Below are 17370 nucleotides of genomic sequence, written 5' to 3' on the forward strand. Positions count from 1 at the left end.
TAAGTTCAACTACTTAACTTTTAAATTTTAATTGTTTATATATAAAAAATATGTAATATAAATTTTTGACAATTATACATATATCTCTTTATATATATAAAATATTGAAATTAAAAAATATAAAGTATAAATATATGAATATATAAAAATATATAAAAATATAAATATTTAAATATAAAAAAGAATTTTTTTAAATATGAATATATTTTTTTATGTTATTGACAATTGAAGTGAGAAAAAAGATGATAAAGATTTTGTGAAACTTCAGACAGTTCAGACGTTAAACGTACGTGCCAAATAAGCTATAGCGATATCAGTTATGTTTTATTGTTAAGAAAAATGTCTTTTGCAAAGCAATACATTCTCAATGTCTTCACCGCGAATTACGATAAATATCTCTCATTCTTGCTACGACCGTACCCAATAAATCGCAAGTATCTATATGAAACTTTCTTATATTTTTTAGATATTATAAACTTGTTATTATTTACGATTACAGATTACAAATGTAATGAGTATAATGCAACGTCATTTTATCTGCCTTTAATAAAAACAAATATACCTAATTGTTTTCATATTATTTCGATTCAGACCTGAAAAAGTTGTTCAGATATGCTCATACCGATATACCGAGACCTAATTTCGAAGAATATCGGCGAAAATCTACGCAGGATCCCGAAAAACCGGCTGCGGAAAATATCGAGAAACGAAAAGCATTGAGCTGCGTTGCCTCTTTTGGTGCGACTCAAAAAGATTTCATTACGATATTTGTACCGTTTTTCTAACATTTGATGGATGCCATTCATTGTCTCTTTTATCATAATGATAAAAAATATTCCTACAAATTCGCAGCAAAACACAACAAATATACAAATATGCGCTAAAATCAGACAACGTAAAATTTAAAAAAATATATTTTTTTTTCATTTTACGCTCTATCTGATTTTAGTGCATATTTGTATATTATATAAATGACGCTTTTTTAGCCGGCGGAGTTGCTGGATTGTATACCTTCAAATCTCATCTATTACACTATGTACTCTTCTTATCGCCTTCACGAGATATATTGGCGGAAGCTCAATTAGAAGTGAAAATAGGTGATATACCAGAAGGAAAAGTATTAGTCGTTAAGTGGCGCGGAAAACCTGTTTTTATCTATCACCGGTAAAATCTAGTAGAAATTATAATAATTACACAAAGAAGGCAAACAAGCGAAAAATAATAAATTTTGAATAACTGCTGTTTTAAAAATATGTATTATTAATAATATTATTAATAATATCTCAAATGTCAAATTCAATATTTTGCATTCATTTAATGTTATTTAAACATTCGAATTCAATGTACGAATCATAAAAAACGCGTTTTTTTTTCTTTTTTTTTTGCAAATGATGTCTCGACGATCGCAGGATGAATTTTTATTTTGAATTCATACATGTTATATATTATCATAATAGATTCCGCATATATACACGCGCACAATGCAGTCAATGAATTTACTTCCGGTGATGAACAAGAATAATATTTACAGGTCTCAGTCGATTATCGAGCAGGAGAGAGCCGTGAGCATATCGGGGTTGCGCGACCCGGAAACGGACGACGATAGGGTCAAAAGGCCGGAGTGGTTGGTCGCGCTGGGGATCTGCACGCACTTGGGATGCATACCGATTCCGAACGCCGGAATTATACCGGGTGGCTTTTTTTGCCCGTGTCACGGCTCGCACTTCGACGCGGCCGGTCGCGTGCGAAAGGGTCCGGCAGCGACCAACTTGGAGATACCCGAGTATAGATTCATAAACGACGACAATATTATTATCGGATAATGTTTTTTTTTTTTTTTCCAGATTAAAATAGATGTTAAGCAATAAGCATAAATTGGATTATGTGACAATATTATATAGTTGTAGAAAATAGAATTTATATTAATTTGTTTCCTGCGATACGAAAGAAAACTTCTGGATTTCCAAAAGCGAAAATTTGTAGAAATTGTATAAAAGAATTTTTTTATAAAATTCTCTGATATATAATACAATTAATAATAAATTTTTTGATTTTTTAATATAAGAATGTTTTTTGTAAATGGTGTTATAAATTTTGAAAGAGAACATTTTTTTAATAGTTGTCTCTTCTCATCTCTTACACATAAAGAATCAAAATTTTAATTAGACAAATTAAATTAGATATATTACAATTTTAATTAGACAAATTGTATATTAAATTACCTAGACGACACACAAAAAACACTTCTGAATTTCCAAATTCGAAAATTTGTGGAAATTATATAAAAGGATTTTTTATAAAAAATTCTATTACACGCAAAATTGTATATAATAATAATACAATTAATAATAAATTAAGCTTGACTTTTTAATGATTATAAATATTGAAAAAGAAAATTTTATTACGGTTTTGTCTCTCATCTCTCTCTCTCTCTCTCTCTCTCTCTCTCTCTCTCTCTCTCTCTCTCTCTCTCTCTCTCTCTCTCTCTCTCTCTCTCTCTCTCTCTCTCTCTCTCTCTCTCTCTCTCTCTCTCTCTCTTCCTCCCCCCTCTCTCTCTTTTTCACACTCTCGTCTCTCTCTTCCTCCCCCCTCTCTCTTTCTCACACTCTCTCTCTCTCTCGTCTCTCTCTTTCTCACACACAGAGAATCAGCATTTCAAGTAGACAAATTAAAACAATTCTATAGGGCATATTTATGTATGTACATACATACCCAACGATGATGCGTGACCAGCTGCATTTTGACTCCGATGAAACCCAATATGGCGAGCAAATAACGTGAAATGGAGCCTTTGGCCAAGTTGGAACACATACACACATACACACGGAACGCCGGTACCGCGATGTTCTCGCGATATTGTGGCGTTCGCATATACGATACGACCGTTCACGTTGAGACGACCACTTCTGACATTCGTTTTTACTTCGACAGATAACATTTGGCGAGAAAATAACGCGAAATACATGTGATTTTGGCCAAACTCGGGCACACATATACACGCACACACGGAAGCGGCTATGAGTGACTTTCGAAATGGTCGAAATTGATATATATTGAATACTGCGCGCGGTACAAGTCACTCATTCTCATTATTCGCGTTAAGACAAACACTTTCGACGTTTATTCGTGCCCGAAATTCACGTTTAAACGGTAATAATTGTGGAATAACGTCGGAGACGATGCGACTCTGACTCTGCGAACACGACGCGTTTCGGTTACTTGAAACGGTTCAACTTTCGAGAATCGCAATTTGGTCTCGCGACAGTATCGATAGTATCGATCGAAACAGCGGACCAATGGGAGGTGAGCTTGGTAGAATCGATTCTCCGTCGAGTCAAGGGTCTCCGCGCATCGCTAAAGAGCTATTCTAACCCTATTGTAAGGCTTGTTTATATTTTTTTTCAATATTATTTGACATTCAATGTGTTTAAACACTGCACTGTGATTACGAATAAATTGGATTGAGGTGTGAGTGAAATTGATTGAATCTCAAAACGGATTTATAAGTATCCTACTTCAAAAATTAGTTGTAAATACAAATAAAAAAGCGTAATGACACCTCCGATGGAAAGAATTCAGATTTTGGAGACTATCGAAAAAGATATTGTAACATGTTTGCAAAATGCAGGTAATTGTTCAATGCTTTATTAATAGCTGCTTCTTTCCTCTCATTTAATACGACTTTCTTGTACATCAAAATTGATCAGTGTTATCTGAAATACCGGGTGTCCCATTTTAAAGGACCCACTCAAATATCTCAGAAACACTGCGTTAAATCGAAAAATGTTTCCTACAAAAGTTGTAGGGTTTCGAGGGGGACATAACATAGTAATATTCATATGACCTTGGGCGGCGCCTCCAAGGTCAAGTGAAGGTGAGAATGAATTTTTTAAATGGAAACCCATATTTTTTATTATAACATCTTTTTCTACTAATCAATTTGAACAACTTTTATCTGAAGCATTTTTTTATTTTCCTAATATTTTTTCTTCTTTTCAAAATTCATTCTCACCTTCATTTGACCTTGGAGACGCCGCCCAAGGTCATATGAATATTACTATGTTATGTCCCCCTACAACTATTGTAGGAAACATTTTTCGATTTAACGCAGTGTTTCTGACAATGAGATATTTGAGTGGGTCCTTTAAAATGGAACACCTGGTATATATACAGGGTATATCAGACCACCCTGTACGGCTTTAACAAATACATGAAATGGTGATACATATTTGACCTTGACAGCAGTTATGAAAGAAATCTCAAGGTCAACTTTAAAATCTTAAATGGAAACTACCAATTTTTATTATATCATCTTTTTCTACCAATTAATTGGAACAACTTTTGTCTGAAATTTTCTGAGAATGCCTATTTAAGTTGCCTCAAAATTCCATTTAAGATTTTAAAGTTGACCTTGAGACTTGTTTCATAACTGCTGTCAAGGTCAAATATGTATCACCATTTCATGTATTTGGTAAAGCCCTACAACTTTTGTTTAAAACATTTTTATCCGTCGCCCTCAGTTTTCAAAATATTCTGCTGGCACGGTGGTCTGATACACCCTGTATATATGAATATATTTTATTATATATATATGATATATGAAATATATTTTATATTTTTACGCAGGACAAGCTTTGCTGGAATTGAGTAAAGAGAAATCAAGCTTAAAGCAGGCGGAGTCGCAAACACATCAATTTTTAAAAACACTGGGACAGTTGGAATCTAAGTTGAGCGAACAAATTAATTATCTTACACAGGTTTCAACAGGTTGGTAGAATATCTACAAAATATGTACTCATATTTTACAGCATTTCTCAATATATTGTCTGTAATAATGTCTATCTTATAGGTCAACCACACGAAGGTTCCGGATACGCAAGTCAGAAAGTATTACAAATGGCATGGCACAGATTGGAACACGCACGAAGCAGAGTTAATGAATTGGAGCGTATAAAAAATAAGTTACGATGAGTATATAATTTTTCTCATAACTTAAAATGTTCAACTGTAAATATGAATAATATTGAAATTTATGACAATTCTTTTAAATACAAATTTGAGTAAATTACACAATTTTCATTAGATAGAATCTCTTATTATTTTATATATGTATGCATTCATTGCATCATTTTCAATCATTTTCACTAGAAATCAAATTGTATAATGTCAATGTTTTATAATCAATGTGAGTTTTATAATGAAAATATATATACACAATTTTCTTGGTAATTCTTTTATTTCTAAGTGTATAATATTCTAAAAAAATACATAAATAATTTCTTCATATAGTCATCTTTATTCTATGCTTATCATATAAATGTGTGTATATATATGTGTGTATGTGTCTGAGATGTGCGCGTTTATATGTAACAAATAGTAAACTTTATAAAAACATTCCAACAATGCACGACATATATAACGCATTTTATAATTAAAACTTGTCTATATAAAATATAAACATTATGAACAATTTATTTTGGAACACTCTTCTTATAAATTTATATATCTTTTGATGTCATCAACATTTTTATCCGTCTATGACTCCCATGCTACGTTTTACCGTAGCAGCTAATGAAAGTCGTGATCTTCTCTCTTCGTCTAATTGTTTTGTTAGTAGTGACATTTGTGATTGCAGGTCCGTCATTTGATTCTTCAGCGTTTTAACCGTTTCAGATAATGTCCTGTGTACAGAGCATACATTAATATTGATATAAAAACATATTTTTAAATAACCTTAATATCACACAGATATATTAATTAATCTTTATAAATTTCTGCCTGATTCTCTCTCAATTTTTTCTGAATCTTAAATCAATAATAAAATGATAAACAATATTTGATTTTCGTAGAAAATCAGATTTGGGTATATTTATTGTAATGAAAAATGTGTGTATGAAACAAGTATTTTTTTTCAAAATAATATTAATTTTTTTTACACTCACCTGTCATTACAAGATTCCGAATTGCCTCTATTTTGCACATATGATACTCTATCGCGTGATTTTTGTGAATCATAATCTAACATTGCTGAGAGAAACATAAAAGCATAATTTTTTCATTCTTACATAAAACATCTTGAAAAATTTACAGCAAATTGTTAATAATTATCTTTCGAATCAATTATTACTTACAATTAGATTCTGCAGAATGTACAGTAAATCTAGCATTGACAGAAAGACAATAAGCCTCTATTACTTTCAATATGATTGCATCTTCTTCAAACTGTCGCTCGTCTGTAAAACATAAATAAATAAATATAGACATAGAAAGTAATTTAAAAAATATCTAATACTTGTTTAATACAAAAAGTCTTACTGCATGATCGTTGTGGGCGCGATGTATCTGTGGTAGTATCTATTTTTCCAAAGCTCTTAAGAGAATATATGGGAGGAGCAGGTCTTAATGATGCAAGACTCCAAGGTGTCTTAATTCCTGGAGACGTGCAATGCCCCATCGGTTGTTGGTGCTTCCCGTTCAGCTGATTGTTCATCTGTTTCAATATACAATATAATTTATAATATTTCAAAAACATCAATATACATAATTAGAAATGTTTCTATTATTTCTATGCATGCATAGCTTAAAAATTATCGGTCAATTCATATATATATATATATATATATATATATATATAAATTATATTAATTTAATTATAATTAATTATAATTTTCTATTATTATGGAATCTTATATTCTATTGCTTTACAATCCTACTTTTAATATAAAATTATTTTGAAAATACAAAATCACTTTAGAGTGCACGCCCTACCTAAAAGCCAAAACTGTGCCTACTCAAAATCAAAATCAATGAAACTTTTGAAAAATGAATGATGGCAATGCGATAAGAATAAGATAAAGACATATGCGGAAAAAGTAACGTTTTTCAAAGCTATCCTATAATGTATATTGTGTTAGTAAAGCAATAGCTTACTTCACACAACATGGCTGTGAAATAAGAGCATACTATTTTTGGTGAAAGAAATGATAATTAGTAAAAACACCAGCAATGGTTAAAAAATTGAAATGACCAAAAAGAAACAGCCATGCCATGGAAGCTTGCCTTGTTCCGTGTATCCAAATATCGGGATAGGTTTCTTGAGCCACCAATGAGCATACAGTCCAGATGAATACACTTGATTAGTTGGCTCGTCACGCTCCTCCATAATCGGCTGTATTGGACGAATTACACGTCTCCCGATTCTCTTAATTACACACTGATGTGCGTACGGTATCGGTTGCGTAAACCTCTTTCCTTGCACGTTTCCATAATTTATTAGAGGTAGAGTTAATCCAGTTTCTTCTATTTTTTTCCCGCTATTATTCGGATCGTTATTCGCATCGCCATCAATATCGCTAGTTTTCGCAAGATTTGTACATTCATCAATATTTTTGGACGAGCCCAGAGAATGGCCACTGTCCCGAGGTGTAGAGCCAAACGGCGAGGTGCAAATACACTGATGCTCAAACTTATTCTCGTCGTTATCGCTTTCGCTATGAGACGTTCTTACAGGATCTGTATATTTCGTATGACTAGATGCGTATGACTTGTAACAGGAATTAATTTCGGACGAATTCAAGCGATAACTCTCGGCCATTCCCGAATCCGACGACCGTAAACTGGTATTCGCGCCCGTTTTTACGCTATCTTTCTGGGCGATTGTCGCCGAACATTGAATCTCCGACATCTTTGGATAGAGCTCGATCGTTTTCGAATAATTCATCGTTAGAACGCTGTGCTCTCGGTCGTGTGGAATTTCCAAATGTTCCCGACAATACTCGTTACAGCGCGCTTGAAATTTCGGCGTGTAGGATTTGCTTGACGCGAGCGGCAGGACGTGACTCATCGCGGCATCGGGCGGTAAACTCTTACTAGTTTCGGCGAAGGAACAGCGATCGACTCTCGGTGCGAAATTCGTGAGCGAGGAAGTGTTCGCGAGTCCCACCGTGCTAAGATCAGTCTCATCTATCACGTATCTAACGTCCAGTATTACCGAGGATTTACGCAATACTCGCGGTTCTTCCTGCACATTACTCTCGGCAGACGTGTCTGACTCTGATCCACTGCTACAAGCAGTTAAAATAATATAGGTCACATTGTATTTTCTCATTCTTACGTCGCTCAAGTCTGGCTTCAAAACGTATTGCATGTACAACAATTTTTTCACTAATTCGGGGTATATGACTTTTCTCCTCACAAGCTTCGCAAAGTATCTCGAGAGTCGCGCGTACGGAGGATGATGACAACTCACACGTGATACTGTTGGCGATTTCATGGGGCTAGTGCCTTGTTCCTGAATCAAGAGATCGATCCAACGCTGCCTCTCTTCCTTTGTGGCGCACAGCACGACAATACTCTCAATCATTGGTCCTTAAAACATATATTGCTTTCAATTATTTATAAACCACTATTTTAGAAAGTAATTATTGTCATTTTGCAATTTAAGAAAAACAGATCTGTATCTGTTTATATATTTTCTCTCTAAATTACAAATTGATGTTTGTTGTACCTTATTATAAAATAGAATTATGATACACACATAATAATAATAATAATCGTACCAGTGATCTCTAGAGCATTTCTTATTTCATCTGTATCTTCAATTCCAGTTACATTAATACCAGTTAATGGGAGTTTTCCCTATACAAATAATTACAATACACAAAATGAGACCATTGTATATTAAAATTGTATTATTTAATTAGTGTAATAGAAATGTTTTCAAATATATACCTCATAAATGAAGGAACTCATTCTAGGACTGGTACTAAGAACTAGCAGTGTGGTGGAAAACAAAACAAAATATCTGTCTCTGCGATCTACGGTTGCCAGAGTTACAGCTCCAACGTGAATAATCTCGCCTAACGAACTTAATTCTTCACCTTCCCAGCCTTTAATTCCACTGGTTAATATTTGAAGTGCCAACTCACGCTGCTTACGTATGGAAGCGCAATGATCCTAACAGTGATCCAAAATGATCCAAAAATAAATCATATCATAATAAGCAAATTTAAATGCATTTAAACATTAATAATAATTGTTTTGTATATATAGGTTGAGATTATCATACCGTGATTTCCCTATATACTGCTATACTACGTTGAGTATCTCCTCTGTCAGGATGATTCTTTTCCGTATATCTTTCTAATTCTTGAAGCATTGCAGAGTACTTATCCAATCTTCGGAATGGCTTACTAAGACCAGTGGTTAATACCAATATACCAGGTGATATTGCTCCACTATGTTCCATAAATTCATTTAATTCATCTCTATAACATGATAATGTGTATAATATATTAATATATTTGATCATTATAAAAATATGGTTTTAAACTAATCTACTATCTCTTTCTCAGTAGCTACCTGTATCTATCTAGTATACAAACAGCTTGTGGATGATTATTGCAATATGTAGTGTGAATAGATTTTAGCCTTGGTGCAATAGTTAAGAAAAGATTCCCTATTCTTCCAGAGAGTCCTTGTAAAATGGTTGTTTCCAAATTTGCCAGCAGACATTGATGAGTTTCCAAAATTTCATGTATATTACCAAGCAGCTGCTTATATTCATCCTTCTTCAGTCTATATGTACATAATTTTAAGTTTATATAGTTTTTATATATAAAATATGCAATTTATATCTAAATATGTTTTTCTTTGTGTGTTTTATCATAAAACTTACATGTTTGATGCCTCAAGAGGTTGTAAAAAGTTATTCACTAAACCTTGCAGTTCTGCTACATTTACTCTCTCAGAGTCCACAATATCTTTCAATACTATGTCGCGATTAAGTTTCTGATGGACTGGTGATTCCTGCGGGCTCCTTTCTGGAGATGTTTTGATCGATGTATGACCACCATCTAAACACATTTATTCATTATAGAGGAAATTCATTGAGAATTGAAACCAGATAAATTATACATAGTAATTATTATTTAAATTATTTAAATTTAAACATATTTAAAGAGAATTTATATACCTGGAATTCTATATTCTTTGACGTAATTCGAGGGGAACCAACCAGTTTTGTCGTGTAACGTGCCCTCCCACCAGCCTTCATCATCCACTTGAGTTATCGTTATTATATCTCCCTTCTTAAAACACAACTAAAAGAATGAGAATATTGCGTAAATAAAAAAGTGTATTTTTGGAAAGTACGATAATGTATTATTCTGACATCGTTGATGTTGTCAGAATTATTATTCGAGTATTCTCTTTCCTTTACACACCTCATCGTTATTTTTCCCTTTGAAGGAGAAAAGGGCGATAACAAATTTCGGTGCATCGGGCTTCGACATAATTTTCGTGTTTCGTTAATCGTTAAATAACGTCAACTAAAGTGGCATTTTTTTCCTTCTCACGGGAACAAACAGACGTGCGGCCTTCAAACGTCTGTCTTTCACTGGTACACGAGAAGTCTCGGAATTGCGTGCACAACATAATTCGCAGGCATCAAAACACCATAATACGAAGAATCCTTTGTCATATATATATATATATTCTAAATATCCTTTTTCTCACTTCTGTCATGCAAGAGTTTAGTCGCACGTCGCACGCCTGCCTGTGTTAGATCCATGTAATGGTATAAGTATGTATACTTACACACGTATATATACATTTGCCGAATTACACTCGCTATCTATAAATAAACGCTGCACGTCACATGACCATATGTCACATTTCCAATTTCCAAAATTCGCCTTGTTTTTGAAAAAGACATTTTATACAAGTGCAAACGAAAGGCACCTTAAAAGAAGCAGCTATATTTTTATTAATCAATTTTATTTCGCGTGTAAATTTTTTTTTCTATCTATACGTCAATTTAAATCTCCCGCCAATTCTTGCTAGATCCATGATCCATAGGTGCGTTCAAAAATCCTACGCGTGGGATAGAGTAGCATCTAATTGACCAATCAGAACAAAGAGATTTCTATCCTGATTGGTGAATGAGATACTTTACCTACAGGTGGATTTTCGAACGCACCTCTAGATCGTTTGAGTATTCAAGGTTCACTTGACGCTATTTTCGCTTCGAAGCGTAAGATTCTTCATCCTAATTAGTCCACTTCGAAACGAAAATAGTGTCATGATGCACACTTTTCATGTTGCGGAAACACAAAATAACGTACGCAAAATTTACAACGAGTCTTCAGCGAAAGATAGAGATAATGAAGTTTACCTTTTCACGCGACGAATTTGTATTCCTTTACGATGAATATAAGTTCGTTAGAGGTATTATATATTACATACATATACAATAATATAATTGCATGCACACTATATAGTGTATTATAACCGCAATTAGTGTGATATATATATAAATATTACTTCGACACATTTTGCGATATTTTTCAATTTAACAATCACAATTTTAATTTAGATTCTAAGATAATATAAAAGAAGAAAAGATATCGAAATTTTAATTAATATATTATTTTATATTAGGCTCTCTCTCTAATAGTTCTTTGGGCTAAAAATTTGAAATAAAAATGTATATATTTATAGTATATATTATAGAGAGAAAAATATTTACTAAAAGAGATTGTACTTTTTTTTAATAGATTATATATATGCATATCAATTTTATAGGATCTGTCAGTTTTAATATTTTTATATATTATATATATATATATATATATATATATATATATATATATAATTATATACTCTTGAAAAATAATTTATTGCGAATTACGCAGATTAAATGTTTCAATTGCCATATGACAATAATACAACGGAAATTTATTTAGCAACCGGAACGGTTAAGAGCAGCCGGATGTGCAAACCAATTGATCTGTGACTAAACCGATCAATTTGAAAACAATACGATTTGTGTATTATGTAATATACATATGTGTGTGTATATATACGGATGGCTTTTGAAGGGATGAATGCAGATGCAAAATCATATGGTAAAACTATATCTATATCTTTACATTATTTCTTTTCCTCAACACTAGATTAATATATATATATATATATATTTAAATAATCTTTTTTTTACTTTTCTTGCATATATATTTTTGGTTATATTTTTGGATCGATGTTTTTTACTGATTGTGAGTAAGCCTAATAGCTTTCTTTATTTTAATTATGAATTATGATTGATGAATGATAATATTAGTTGAATCATCATGAATTATGATGATAGTTTATAATTTTAATTATATATGATTTAAATAAAATAAACTTTTTTGTTAATGCGACTCTAATCGTTCTCGTAATTTTTAATAAAATTATATATATATATAATCTTTTTAAATCAAATTATAACTTATTTATTTCAATTATCAATTTTAAAAAATGATAACAGTCGCGGATCAAAGTGATTATAAAAAAAAAGTACATAATATATTATAAAAGATCGAAAACCCGCGGTATATGGTTTTAAATCCGGTATATGTTTTCAGATATGAATATGATTTGGAGACTAAAATACGTCTATTTTTGGATCGATAATCCAACTTTCTTTGTGATTCCTTGTCATCGATCAGGGATTGCTTTTTCACATGATCGATCATCACAACATTATAAAGCCAAGTGAGAGATGAGGATCGGACGAACATAATAAAGAAGGAAGAAGCGGATAAATGAGAGGATGCAACGGTAAGGGCGAGAGAGAAAGAGAGAGAAAGAGAGAAAGAGAGAAGGGGCACGGATAGAGATAAAGCGATTGACCCTCGCTCCCTCAATGACCTGTCAGACAGATATATATGGTTCTACTAAATTCACTTGCGTACTACCTCGACCAGTCGAACGCGTGCTTTCTCTATATATGTCACACGTCGTCGTCATCGTCTATTGATAAGCATCTATCTCAGTGCGCAGAGAAAGATCACGTTAACACGCAAACCGTATATGTGTGTGTGAGTGTGTGCGTGTGATGCGTGCTAAAAATTAAAATTAATTAATATAATTAATCAAGAGTAAAAACCGAAACATGTGGTACAAGTTGCGTTCGCTTCAATCGGAAATGCGAGCAACAATCTTCTTCATGATGTGCTGCTTCCTGTGTGGCCTGTGTGCAAGCGATGAATCGAAAAAGCTAAACGATACCTCGTCATCTTTGATAGGTATGATTTCGATGTAATTTCAGAGTGAATTGTTTTTTAATATAAAGTCTATTATATACTTCCCGTATATTATAGTTTAAATATGATTCAATCAAATTGTAAATATCACATGAAAAAAAATGTGGCTTTTTTTAAATTGAAATTTTCAATTCTTGCTAATTCTATATAAATATATTATAGCTCTTTATATATTTCTCGTAAATTGCTTAAATATGATTTAATCAAATTAAATGTGTGGATAAACAAATTTTTTGCAATTTAAAACTTTTACTGAGAAACTGAACTTTGAAAAATTGGTTTTTATAATGTAAGAAATAAATAAAAAAGCGATTGACGTTATTCGTTTGATAACTACGACAAACTATGCCAGTTGCCACATACTTTTAATGCAAATATGATTCGTTCTTCTTACGCAATATATAATGCACAGTTCAAGGGGCAATCGTAGCATAAAATATTGTAGGATAGAGCTATCGATCGTTTGCAAAATTTTAATAACTAATTTCCGAGCTATATCTTTATTATATATAAACATTTTATGTTGTTATGATGTCGATAATTTTTGAAGCTAAAGACTTTGTATGGCCTCAAAATATTATATATTATATACATTTTTGTCATATTTATTTATTATTTATTAATATTATATTATTTGGCATTATTAATATTGAGAATGAGGTGATATATATAATTATTATCTTATTCTAGATAAAAGTAAAGCAGCTCAGATTGCAGCGAGCGAGCAGCGGCTCGGGGATCAAATTCGTGCGATCCTCAAGCATTATCAGCAAGATAATCCGGTCGGGCTTCCGGGCGCACCGATACCGGATCCGATGCCGGTGCCGGATATGAAGCATTCCTTTTCCATGTACACAATGAATTTCAAACACGTCAACGTTTACGGACTATCCAAATTCCGTATCAAGCACGTAGAATCGGAGCTAGCTCGTATGCAGGTAAATTGAAAGATGATTAAACGAAAAGAGATATACTATATATGTATATGTATAGAGAGAAATGAACAATTTTAAACAAATGATCAATATAGCTATATCTTATACATGTATAATATTTTTTTGTGCGCAGTGTATGTTTAAATATTTCTTTATTAAATATTATTTATATATTTATATTATTCTTTTGTGTTTACGGGAATCTTTTTAATTTTGAACTTTCTATGATAAATATGAAAAACGATTGTATTTTTGAGGTGTCCGTCGCAGTGAGGATCGATAGTCTTGACATTCGCGGACTCTACACATTAGCATCGTGGCTCTCAAGATCGGCTGGCAATTTTACCGTGAAGCTCAACGGCGTAAGCGTCGAGGGCGTCGCCAGGCTAGAAGTGGCCACAGATGGTAAATTACAGGCCCAGGACATCGACATGGACCTCACCTTTGAAAAGATTGATCTGGACTTCAAGAATCTGGGATTCTTGGGGTCGGTCTTTCAAGGCGTCATCAATTCTGTCGGCTCCTTCATCTTTGACAGCATCAAGCCATTTATATTGAAAGAAGTTAACACAAACGTAAGGTACGATATCCTTAAATTCCATGGAAAATTTTACCTTTGTATGCCGAAAAGTAATAAATGAAAAATGATAAAAAGAAAGGATGAGAAAATGTTATACACAAAAGTATAATATAATAATCAGAGTATCACGATGCTACAGAAACAATAATTGAATATTGATGTTAATTAGATTTGATAGACTATATTTTTTATTTAAACTTTTTGATATTTAACAGTCTCTTAAACAAATATTAAATCTTATGTAGTAGGTATATATTATAAAATTCCATACATAAATTTTATACATTTTACATAACAAATATATTTCTTTCTTTTTCTCTTTTTTCTTTCTCTTTCTTATTCTTATATTCAGATAATGTATAATTTTTCGACTTATTTATTCTTATTCGGAGCACTTCAACAAAGTTGATATGTTTCAGGGGCGAAGTGAATAAACAGATATCACAATTACCGCAGTATTTCCCTAATTCGATTTCACCCTTCGACATGGCAGTGGCGGAAGCTCGTAAGCAGGTTTCTCAAAAGGGCTACGATCCATATAAATTAAAGGATTACAGTCAAAATATCGGTATATTTACTGTGGTCTCGTCACACACTTGGATCACAGGTCTGGCCAGTTTCTATCGCATGGGCAACGTAACAATAACTTTGGAGAATGGAATTGTGAGTGGAAATCTATAATAGTTAATCGAGATGTTTCAATTTTGAATTTCAAAAGAATTCCTATGCGAAAATATCACTGGAATAACTATATACTATAAATGCGAAAAAAGTTTTTAAAAATTGATATTAATATATGTAAATCAATAAGAGAGTTGTATTCGAATTTAAACAAATTCTTTTTAAGGATCTTTTTGAAATAAAAACGACGCACTACTAATACGTAATAGTATATTATCATAATCACAACGCGATCGTTGCATAACGTTACGTAAAGGCACAACATTTGCTTGCGATTTTGGAATTTGGCGTGCGCGTGTGCGTGGGTGTTTGTTTTTTGTTTTCAAAGCGAAGAGATTTATACGACACTTTACTGTTTAGGTGTACGCGCTTTTGGATGTCGGCACCCGGGAGCTGAATGGCATGACGCATTGGGAGGTGAGCCTGATCGGCGGCTTCCTGTCTCGCGCCGGCACCGTGTCCTTCACCGTACAGTACTTCCGAGTCCAGGTCAAGTTGAGCCAGTCGCTGGACACGCGGAAACGCGCCACTCTGGAGGAGCTGGAGCTCGAGCTGGGCAACATCCAGGCAAGGGTCCACGGCGCCGGTACACTTGACTATCTCATGGAAGGAGGTATCAATGTAGTGCCGAACCTATTACGGTAAATCATAATTGGCCGAGGCCATTATAAAATATGCGTTTCGCACCAACATCTCAAGGCGACACCTGTAATTGGCGATTTTCTAATCTCGATCGGATTAGAATGAACATTAGGAGATGCGCGTCTAACGTATTTCTGACGAAGAGACACCTGGTATCATTATAATAATATTTGAGAATGTTATAAATATTTTCCGTTTAAACTTTTTATTTAACATTATTAAAATATAATTCTCCGATTTTTAATTTCTACAAAATTCTGCTGTAAATTTATATTAATGATAATTGCAACAAAAGGACTATGAATATATATTTCCTCGAATTTTTCTCGAATGTCCAGATATTTTATTTATATTTATATATATTATATTTATGTATACATATATACTATATTTATATTGTACTATACTTCTTTGTTTTGTTTCTCTTCGAATATCCTTTATACATACTTCTAATTCTGCTTCACTTTCATAGATATCAGATTATGGACGCGATCGAGGGACCATTGAAGAGACGCATACAAGAAGAATTGAACAAGGTGGACGTAGAGAAATTGATCGATGAGAAAATTCCAGTGATAGAGGAACAAGCTAGGTTGCTGCAAGGTTTGGCACCCGCGGAGGAAACGATCTTGGAAGAATCGACACCGCCGAATCAAGACGATCAGCTACCATTCTCCGATAGCGAAGAAGATCGGGGACCATCGTAAGAAAATTACAGATAATAATTGAATACATTTAATTTCATTTTTTTAGATAATCTATGATTTAGATAATCTATGATTCGGAACAAAATGTTATTTATAATCTTATGTATTTATAGTCTGAAATATTAAATTGATAAAAAAGTTTGAGGATTTTTATAGAAAAAAATCATATTATAAATTACTCGTATAAATACAAGTTTCTTATGCAAATTACAAGCTAATCTAAATAAGTAGACTTTACAAAGTATCAAGAAAAGATGGAATATATAAAAATATATGCGCATATATCATTATACAATATATACGCATATATATTTCTTCACTTGTTTTATAAACAAGATCAAAACAATCATCTCTATAAAAAAAAATTATTAGTAATACATATTATAATTATAGTATATAATGCAAATAATAATTGTTAATATAATAATAATAATAAATATTTAGAAACAAGGTCGTTAAAAAATAATATATTCTAGAATAAATTATAAGAAATTCTTCTTTATTGCAGAAAATATCGTTAGCGCGTGAGATAGTACAGTTAAATAATAGTTAAATAGTGATTACAGATTTAATAAAAGGCGAATGAAATTATACGAAAGAAAATTACGTGCAAAAGTAAAATGATCTTATTAACGCTAATTAACATTGGAATATGCATTTAATCGTCGCTTGAACACAACTGATTCGATAAACGAATATATGAAATATATAATATATATATACATATAATATACATATAA

At 32.5% G+C, this 17370-nt stretch overlaps 5 protein-coding genes across 6 annotated transcripts in view; 3 read left to right on the plus strand and 2 right to left on the minus strand.

The window, feature by feature from the left end:
* Positions 1-3120, minus strand: part of Syt7 (Synaptotagmin 7) — a 175693-nt gene extending 172573 nt beyond the window's left edge. The window contains exon 1 of the mRNA XM_083050343.1: positions 2713-3120. The gene's annotated coding sequence lies outside the window, so the exon portion shown is untranslated. The remainder of the gene's footprint in view (positions 1-2712) is intronic.
* Positions 178-1823, plus strand: LOC145942674 (cytochrome b-c1 complex subunit Rieske, mitochondrial). Its single transcript, XM_083049619.1, has 4 exons — positions 178-430; positions 592-738; positions 987-1164; positions 1532-1823. Exons 1-4 carry the CDS (start codon positions 340-342, stop codon positions 1821-1823), a joined length of 708 nt encoding a protein of 235 aa, XP_082905745.1. The 5' UTR covers positions 178-339.
* Positions 3121-3341: 221 nt separating the features above from the next.
* On the plus strand, positions 3342-5206 carry Med11 (mediator complex subunit 11). Its single transcript, XM_083049540.1, has 3 exons — positions 3342-3628; positions 4627-4767; positions 4850-5206. The coding sequence occupies exons 1-3, from the start codon at positions 3553-3555 to the stop codon at positions 4969-4971; spliced, it is 339 nt and encodes a 112-aa protein (XP_082905666.1). The 5' UTR covers positions 3342-3552; the 3' UTR covers positions 4972-5206.
* A 31-nt stretch (positions 5207-5237) lies between these two features.
* Rtgef (Rho-type guanine nucleotide exchange factor) lies at positions 5238-10593 on the minus strand. 2 transcript variants are annotated; one of them, XM_083049530.1, is made up of 12 exons: positions 10224-10584; positions 9974-10100; positions 9677-9854; positions 9361-9576; positions 9068-9266; positions 8731-8955; positions 8559-8637; positions 8249-8367; positions 6316-6490; positions 6132-6233; positions 5943-6027; positions 5238-5681 (listed from the first exon to the last, which is right to left on the minus strand). In XM_083049530.1, the coding sequence occupies exons 1-12, from the start codon at positions 10290-10292 to the stop codon at positions 5528-5530; spliced, it is 1728 nt and encodes a 575-aa protein (XP_082905656.1). In that variant the 5' UTR covers positions 10293-10584; the 3' UTR covers positions 5238-5527. The 2 variants fall into 2 exon arrangements, 1 of the variants encoding a protein (XP_082905656.1); XR_014426394.1 differs by lacking the exons at positions 5238-5681; positions 5943-6027 and having other exon boundaries at positions 7060-8367; positions 10224-10593.
* Positions 10594-12724: 2131 nt separating this feature from the next.
* On the plus strand, positions 12725-16700 carry LOC145942622 (uncharacterized). Its single transcript, XM_083049533.1, has 6 exons — positions 12725-13067; positions 13776-14023; positions 14278-14600; positions 15020-15263; positions 15642-15922; positions 16396-16700. Exons 1-6 carry the CDS (start codon positions 12935-12937, stop codon positions 16628-16630), a joined length of 1464 nt encoding a protein of 487 aa, XP_082905659.1. The 5' UTR covers positions 12725-12934; the 3' UTR covers positions 16631-16700.
* The last annotated feature ends 670 nt before the right edge of the window (positions 16701-17370 follow it).

This window comes from Prenolepis imparis, unplaced genomic scaffold (genome assembly GCF_030444845.1).
Source record: "Prenolepis imparis isolate NDT839.2.m4 unplaced genomic scaffold, iyPreImpa1.0 SCAF_11, whole genome shotgun sequence".
Classification (NCBI taxonomy): Eukaryota; Metazoa; Arthropoda; class Insecta; order Hymenoptera; family Formicidae; genus Prenolepis; species Prenolepis imparis.

Excerpts from the sequence above, each read along its gene's own strand:
- LOC145942674 (XM_083049619.1), top strand. The coding sequence starts at position 340 with ATGTCTTTTGCAAAGCAATACATTCTCAATGTCTTCACCGCGAATTAC. Across the intron at positions 739-986 it reads GAGCTGCGTTGCCTCTTTTG|CCGGCGGAGTTGCTGGATTG; the intron begins GTGCGACTCAAA and ends ACGCTTTTTTAG. Across the intron at positions 1,165-1,531 it reads CCTGTTTTTATCTATCACCG|GTCTCAGTCGATTATCGAGC; the intron begins GTAAAATCTAGT and ends TAATATTTACAG.
- Med11 (XM_083049540.1), top strand. The coding sequence starts at position 3,553 with ATGACACCTCCGATGGAAAGAATTCAGATTTTGGAGACTATCGAAAAA. Across the intron at positions 3,629-4,626 it reads AACATGTTTGCAAAATGCAG|GACAAGCTTTGCTGGAATTG; the intron begins GTAATTGTTCAA and ends ATTTTTACGCAG. Across the intron at positions 4,768-4,849 it reads TCTTACACAGGTTTCAACAG|GTCAACCACACGAAGGTTCC; the intron begins GTTGGTAGAATA and ends TCTATCTTATAG.
- Rtgef (XM_083049530.1), bottom strand. The coding sequence starts at position 10,292 with ATGTCGAAGCCCGATGCACCGAAATTTGTTATCGCCCTTTTCTCCTTC. Across the intron at positions 8,956-9,067 it reads CAGTATATAGGGAAATCACG|GATCATTGCGCTTCCATACG; the intron begins GTATGATAATCT and ends GATCACTGTTAG. Across the intron at positions 6,491-8,248 it reads AATCGCCAACAGTATCACGT|ATGAACAATCAGCTGAACGG; the intron begins GTGAGTTGTCAT and ends ATATTGAAACAG.
- LOC145942622 (XM_083049533.1), top strand. The coding sequence starts at position 12,935 with ATGTGGTACAAGTTGCGTTCGCTTCAATCGGAAATGCGAGCAACAATC. Across the intron at positions 14,024-14,277 it reads CGGAGCTAGCTCGTATGCAG|GTGTCCGTCGCAGTGAGGAT; the intron begins GTAAATTGAAAG and ends TGTATTTTTGAG. Across the intron at positions 15,264-15,641 it reads TAACTTTGGAGAATGGAATT|GTGTACGCGCTTTTGGATGT; the intron begins GTGAGTGGAAAT and ends TTTACTGTTTAG.